Raw genomic sequence first — 8,142 nt, 5'->3', positions numbered from 1 at the left:
CACGGTTCAGGATGTCTTTTTATTGCTCAAGAAACACCTTCGGCATTCTCGGTGGAACCCTCAGATTCACTGAAGCTATCTTCCACGCCTCCCTTCATCTCGATATTTCTGAGGTCTGTGTGGCTTGGCCTCCTTCAAGGACAGAGAGAGGTCTGGGTCAAATGCAGCTTTTAGAAGTCGCAAATAAAGACAGACCTTTGAGACCCTTTTTCACGAAAAAAAAAAGGATTGTAGTGGACACTGTCTATTAAACCATAAGGCTGCCAACAAGCCTCCTTTCCGTATGAAAAAGGGGGCATCATTGGTTGCTCTCAATGTTCACTCTCAGGTCTTTTTGCTTACCTATGGTCTTATGAGATCATCTAGAAGGTCTTTGACGTTCTCTTTGCTTAGCTACAGCCTTTTGAGACCATCTAGATGGCTTTTGGAGGTCACTTTCCTTACCTATGGTCTTATGAAACCATCTAGATGGTCTTTGAGGGTCCCTTTCCTTATCTGTGGTCTTCTGATGTCCTTATGAGAACACCTAGATGGCTTTTGGAGGTCACTTTCCTTACCCATGGTCCTATGAGACTGTCTAGATGGCCTTTGGGGGCCCCTTTCCTTATATATGGTCTTATGAAACCATCTAGATGGTCTTTGGGGCCAGATGCATCCCGCCATGGGCATTGACCTGGCCCTGTCCTATACCTTAGACTTAGGGTGGACCTAAGTCTACCTGGTCTTTGGACGTCTCTTCGCTTACCTATGGTCTTATGAGATCGTCTAGAAGGTCTTTGACAGTCTCTTTGCTTAGCTATGGTCTTATGAGATCGTCTAGAAGGTCTTTGAAAATCTCTTTGCTTAGCTATGGTCTTATGAGATCATCTAAAAGGTCTTTGAAGGTCTCTTTGCTTAGCTACAACCTTATGAGACCATTTAGGTGGCTTTTGGAGGTCACTTTCCTTACCTATGGTTCTATGAGACTGTCTAGATGACCTTTGAGGGTCCCTTTCCTTACCTATGGTCTTATGAGACCATCTAGATGGTCTTTGGAGGTCACTTTCCTTACCTATGATCCTATGAGACATTCTGGATGGCCTTTGAGGGTCCCTTTCCTTACCTATGGTCTTATGAAACCATCTAGATGGCTTTTGGAGGTCACTTTCCTTATCTATGGTTTTCTGATGGCCTTATGAGACCTTCTAGATGGCTTTTGGAGGTCACTTTCCTTACCTATGGTCCTATGAGATTGTCTAGATGGCCTTTGGGGGGCCCTTTCCTTACCTATGGTCTTATGAGAACATCTAGATGGCTTTTGGAGGTCACCTTCCTTACCTATGGTCCTATGAGATTGTCTAGATGGCCTTTGGGGGCCCCTTTCCTTATCTATGGTCTTATGAGACCATCTGGAGGTCTCTTTGCTTAATAATAATAATAATAACAATAATAAAACTTTATTTATACCCTGCCACCATCTTCCCACGGGAACTTGGGGTGGCTCACAATGTTACAAAAGTAACAACACAAATTTATTCGCACAAAATGCACAGGTTAAAACACAATAAGATAATAAGACAAAATAGTATCAAACAACCACCAATACAGTTCAGTCAACATCATAGGTGGGGGGGACTGTAGCAGCAATATAAAATAGAATCATTAGATTAAAATACCCAGATAAGAGGGACCTAGTAAAATTCAGGCTAGAATTATAATGAGGCTGGTCATCCAAAGGCCGACCTAAACATCCACGTTTTGAGTTGTTTCTTAAAGGACGGTAGAGAGGGTGCCAACTTAATCTTGTATGGTCTTATGGGGTCGTCTAGATCAGGGGTCCCCAAACTAAGGCCTTCCAAAACCATTGACCTGGCCTCTGTCCTAAACTTTAGACTTAGGGTTGACCTAAGTCTGAAATGACTTGAAGGCTCACAACAACAACAATCCTAATTTTGGACTATTTCATCCTAGTCTGGCCCAACAGTCTGAATCGGCCCTCTGCTTAAAAAGTTTGAGGAGCCCTGATATAGACAATATGCATGATTCACAGCTCCAAGAACTTGCGGAAACAATAGACAGCAAGAGGAGGTGGCAATATTGACAAGAAAACAAAACCGGACACCTAAAGAATAGGCCAGCTGCCACTTCTTTACTTCCGGATGTTTCCTTTCCATGGACAACAATCAATCAACTTCATTACAGTTATAAAAAGGACGGAAGCACAACGTCAACAGGGAAAAACAGCTCCTAGGTACACATATTCCTGTAGGAATTCAACCACCATGATTAGGACCTGTTGTTGTCAGATTAATAGGAGCTCTTAAGTGAAGCGCCAGTCAAATTGTTTGGAGCTCTAGGCAATGTAATGCTGTGTTTTATCTCTCCAGGAGTCCACTGACCTTAGACAACGTGTCCCTGGGAATGTGTGAGTCTGAGCTGCCAGGCCCACGTCTGCTGTGACTAAGCTCCCGGGGATTTTGTACTAGATCTTCCTATGAAAGACTGGAGGGGCTCAATGGACAGTGACACTCAAAGCTTGGGAGTGGGCCAGACTTGTGATCTTTTTCCAGGGGACAATGCCATTGTGACATAGAATCACAGATTTGGAAGACAGCCTTCCATTCTGACATGCACAAATGCACAATCAAAGCACTCCCAGCAGATGGCCATTTGCTTAAAAATCTCCACCACTTTTTGACACAGCGCATTCCACTGTCGAACAGTGGCGCAGGCTGGTTAGCAGCCAGCTGCAATAAATCACCCTGACCAAGAGGTCAACAATTAAAATAAAAAATAGCCCCTGCTCGTTGTTGACCTAAGCAACCTGAAAGATAGTTGCATCAATCAAGTAGGAAATTTAGGTACAGTAGAGTCTCACTTATCCAAGCTAAACGGGCCGGCAGAAGCTTGGATAAGCGAATATTTTGGATAATAAGGAGGGATTAAGGAAAAGCCTATTAAACATCAAATTAGGATATGATTTTACAAATTAAGCACCAAAACATCATGTTATACAACAAATTTGACAGAAAAAGTAGTTCAATACGCAGTAATGTTATGTTGTAATTACTGTATTTACGAATTTAGCACCAAAATATCACGATATATTGAAAAAATCGACTACTAAAATGGCTTGGATAATCCAGAAACTTGGATAAGCGAGGCTTGGATAAGTGAGACTCTACTGTACCACTGGTGGCGGCGCAGTGTGTTAAAGCGCTGAACTGCTGAACTTGCAGACCGAAAGGTCCCAGGTTCAAATCCCGGGAGCGGAATGAGTGCCCACTGTTAGCCCCAGCTCCTGTCAACCTAGCAGTTCAGAAACATGCAAATGTGAGTAGATCAATAGGTACCGCTCCGTGCAGTCATGCCAACCACAAGACCTTGGAGGTGTCTATGGACAACGCCAGCTCTTTGGCTTAGAAATGGAGATGAGCACCAACCCCCAGAGTCGGTCACAACTGGACTTAACGTCAGGGGAAAACCTTTACCTTTACCTATATCATTATATGGTAATATTATTAGTAATACTACTGCCGGCCACATGACCTTGGAGGAGTCTACGGACAACGCCGGCTCTTCAGCTTAGAAATGGAGATGAGCACCAACTCCCAGAGTTGGTCACAACTGGACTTAACATCAGGGGAAACCTTTACCTTACCTATATGTGGGAAGGCTAATTTACGACACCATAAAAATCATCCAGCTGCCCTTGGAATGAGGAAGTTGCTGTTGCAGTGGATGATGAAGCAGCTGCTCCCCCTGTGGCCAGAATCAAGCATACCCTCAGGAAGCTGGAAGCTGGAGAAGGTTTAAACTGCTTTATCAGCCTGTGGCGCAGGCTGATAAAGCAGTCAGCTGCAACAGATCACTCTGACCGGGAGGTCATGAGTTCGAGGCCGGCTCAGAGCTGCGTTTATCTCTGTCTTTGTTCTATGTTGAGGCACTGAATGTTTGCCTTGTATGTGTGATGTGATCCACCCTGAGTCCCCTTCGGGGTGAGAAGGGCGGAATATAAATACTGTAAATAAATAATAAAAAATAAATTGCCTCTGCGTCTGTCTCTGTCTCTGTTCTATGTGTATATGGCATTGAATGTTTGTCTTATATGTGTACAATGTGATCCGCCCTGAGTCCCCTTTGGGGTGAGAAGGGCGGAATATAAATACTGTAAATAAATAATAATAATAAATAAATTGCCTCTGCGTCTGTCTCTGTCTCTGTTCTATGTTATATGGCATTGAATGTTTGTCTTATATGTGTACAATGTGATCCGCCCTGAGTCCCCTTTGGGGTGAGAAGGGCGGAATATAAATACTGTAAATAAATAATAATAATAATAAATAAATTGCCTCTGCGTCTGTCTCTGTCTCTGTTCTATGGCATTGAATGTTTGTCTTATATGAGAACAATGTGATCCGCCCTGAGTCCCCTTCGAGGTGAGAAGGGCAGAATATAAATACTGCAAATAAATAATAATAAATAAATTGCCTCTGCGTCTGTCTCTGTTCTATGTTATATGGCATTGAATGTTTGTCTTATATGTGTACAATGTGATCCGCCCTGAGTCCCCTTCGGGGTGAGAAAGAAGGGCGGAATATAAATACTGTAAATAAATAATAATAAATAAATTGCTTCTGTGTCTGTCTCTGTTCTATGTTATATGGCATTGAATGTTTGTCTTATATGTGTACAATGTGATCCGCCCTGAGTCCCCTTCGGGGTGAGAAAGAAGGGCGGAATATAAATACTGTAAATAAATAATAATAAATAAATTGCCTCTGCGTCTGTCTCTGTCTCTGTTCTATGTTATATGGCATTGAATGTTTGTCTTATATGTGTACAATGTGATCTGCCCTGAGTCCCCTTCTGGGTGAGAAACAACAGGAAAGGCTGAGCTTTTTTCCCTAAGACATAGCGTAACATAGGACCAAACGGATATGACCTAACATCCAAAAACAAACAAGGCCCTTTTCAAATACCCAAGCTAGCCTATCATAAAATGCATTTATTCACACACACAAAACATTTCTGGTGTTATAAACAGGATGTCAGCCACCTCACTAACCTCTTGACAGGGTCCGGAGGCTTTTCGCGAGAGCTGCGGCTGTCGGCAGTCGGCCCGAGGACTAACTCCAAAATGTTGTCTAGGCTTGAATGAGCCCTGCAAAGAAGAGATTATTAGACAGGACACTGACAAGCAAGATGGGAAGGAGAAAGCACTCTTTTCTCTACCATTGTCTTTCAAAAAGCCACTCAAGGTTATTAGACCTGAAAGAGTTTGGAGTTTTGAAAGCACGAAAGACAATATTTTTTTCACTCCCATTTTCCCTGGCTTCCTCCAGAATCTAACAATGAGTTTACTGATGTCCTTCGTTCTGCTTCCTTGCTTCTGGGTTAGTACATTGTGTGGCTTATTGAATTCCTGATTGTCGCAATTGCAATGTTGTGCTTTAGTGCAATATGTGCACCTTCTGCCCTATGTCCCAAACGAAGCAGCAAAAATGGGCCTTATGTAACCAAATGACTCTGCAGAAAGGCTTCGGACTCCCCCTCCCTGTCTGTTTGAAGGATGCACCCAAAACATAAATGCAACAGGTTTAGAAAACACAGTGTTCACGAATTAAACCAAAATACTGCTGTCAGAATACCGTATATACTCGAGCATAAGCCAACCCAAATATAACCCGAGGCACCTAATTTTACCACAAAAAAAACTGGGAAGACATTGACTCCGGTATAAGCCAAGGGTGGTAAATTTCAGAAATAAAAACAGATACCAAAAAAATAACATTAATTGAGGCATCAGTAGATTAAATGTTTTTGAATATTTACATCAAGCTCTAATTTAAGATAAGACTGTCCAACTCTGATCAAATCATTATTCTCATCTTCTTCAGTGTAAATGTGCTTATGTATCCTTTTAATAACAAAAGAGTAATAGTAATAAATACAGGAAAATAATACATGTAATAATAAATAGAGTAAAATAATAAATGCAATAATAATTATTATAACAATAAGATCAGAGTGAAATAATAAATGTAATAATAATAATAATAATAATAATAATAATAATATCAGAGTGAAATAAATATAATAGTAGCAACAATAATAGAGAAAAATAATAAATGTACCATATATTCTCGAGTATAAGCTGACCCAAATATAAGCCAACCAAGACCCTCACCTGAGTATAAGCCAAGGGGGACTTTTTCAGTCTTTAAAAAAGGGCTGAAAAACTAGGCTTATACTCAAGTATATACAGTAGATACCAATAATATTACATTAATTGAGGCATCAGTAGGTTCAATGTTTTTGAATATTTACATAAAGCTCAAATTTAAGATAAGACTGTCCAACTCTGATCAAATCATTATTCTCATCTTCTTCAATGTAAATGTGCTTAAGTATCCTTTTAATAATAATAGAGTAAAATAATATATGTAATAATAATAGTAATAATAATACAGGAAAATAATACATGCAGTAATAAATAGAGTAAAATAATAAATATAATAATAATAAGATCAGAGTGAAATAATAAATGTATCAATAATAATAAAAATAGAGTAAAATAAATGTAATAGTAGCTACAGTAATAGATAAAAATAATAAATGTAATAATAACAATAGTAATAGAGAAAAATAATAAATGAACCATAGATAGTAAAGGTTTTCCCCTGACGTTAAGTCCAGTCATGTCTGACTCTGGGGGTTGGTGCTCATCTCCATTTCTAAGCTGAAGAGCCAGCGTTGTCCATAGACACCTCCAAGGTCATGTCGCCGGCATGACTGCATGGAGCGCCATTACCTTCCCGCCAGAGCGGTACCTATTGATCTACTCACATTTGCATGTTTTCGAACTGCTAGGTTGGCAGGAGCTGGAGCTAACAGCGGGCGCTCACGCCGCTCCCGGGGTTTGAACCTGGGACCTTTCGGTCTCCAGCTCAGTGCTTTAACGCACTTTGCCACTGGGGCTCACTATACATGTACCATACATTCTTGAATATAACTGATGCCTCGATTAATGTAATTTTATTTGTACAGTAGTAGCAATAATAGAGAAAAATAATAAATGTAATAATACCAATAATAATAGAGAAAAATAATAATGTAATAATACCAATAATAATAGAGAAAAATAATAAATATACCATATATTCTCAAGTATAAGCTGACCCAAATATAAGCCAACCAGGACTCTCACCTGAGTATAAGCCGAGGGGGCCTTTTTCAGTCTTAAAAAAAGGGCTAAAAAACTAGGCTTATACTCGAGTATATACAGTAAGTGTCCTGCTTTTCTGAGCTTCTACTCTGAGTAAATGAAAGTGGCCAATGTGCCTTGATGTTTCCCAGGTTGCGCCTTGTCTTTTTCTGTCTACACAGAATGTAAACAAATTCTTTCCACACTTCTCAGTTCAGTTGAAGCTCTGAAATCTGCATTTAGGAATCCAAACATGAATTTGGTCCCCCAAGTTTTACTTAATACCAGTAGAGTCTCACTTATCCAAGCTAAACGGGCTGGCAGAAGCTTGGATAAGCGTATATCTTGGATAATTTAATTTAATTTAATTTATTTATTAGACTTGTATACCGCTACTCCCAGTTTGGCTCGGAGCGGTTTACAGAAATAGATTAAAACAATACAATTAGCTTTAAAATAACAATAAAAACAATAAAAACAACAATAAAAACAACAATAAAACAACAATAAAAGGAGGGATTAAGGAAAAGCCTATTAAACATCAAATTAGGTTATGATTTTACAAATTAAGCGCCAAAACATCATGTTAAACAACAAATTAGACAAAAAAAGTAGTTCAATACGCATTAATGTTATGTTGTAATTAATGTATTTATGAATTTAGAATCAAAATATCATGATATATTGAAAACATTGACTACAAAAATGGCTTGGATAATCCAGAACCTTGGATAAGCGAGGCTTGGCTCGGGCTGTAGCGCAGGCTGGAGAGCAGCTGCAATGAATCACTGCAATGAATCCCTCTGACCAGGAGGTCATGAGTTCGAGGCCCGCTCGGAGCTATGTTTGTCTTGTCTTTGTTCTATGTTAAAAGGCGTTAAATGTTTGCCTATATGTGTAATGTGATCCGCCCTGAGTCCCCTTCGGGGTGAGAAGGGCGGAATATAAATACTGTA

At 39.9% G+C, this 8,142-nt stretch overlaps 1 protein-coding gene across 2 annotated transcripts in view; it reads right to left on the bottom strand.

The window, feature by feature from the left end:
- tex14 (testis expressed 14, intercellular bridge forming factor) overlaps nucleotides 1–8,142 on the bottom strand; it is a 99,559-nt gene continuing 91,417 nt past the window's right edge. For both annotated transcript variants that reach the window (XM_062958939.1, XM_062958938.1), the window contains 2 exons: nucleotides 5,048–5,143; nucleotides 1–132 (listed from right to left, as the gene is read on the bottom strand). In XM_062958939.1, the coding sequence (XP_062815009.1) occupies nucleotides 27–132; nucleotides 5,048–5,143 (202 nt within the window). In that variant the 3' untranslated portion in view covers nucleotides 1–26. The remainder of the gene's footprint in view (nucleotides 133–5,047; nucleotides 5,144–8,142) is intronic.

Source organism: Anolis carolinensis, unplaced genomic scaffold (assembly GCF_035594765.1).
Source record: "Anolis carolinensis isolate JA03-04 unplaced genomic scaffold, rAnoCar3.1.pri scaffold_7, whole genome shotgun sequence".
Taxonomy (NCBI): domain Eukaryota; kingdom Metazoa; phylum Chordata; class Lepidosauria; order Squamata; family Dactyloidae; genus Anolis; species Anolis carolinensis.
This window is presented reverse-complemented; position numbering and strand designations above follow the sequence as displayed.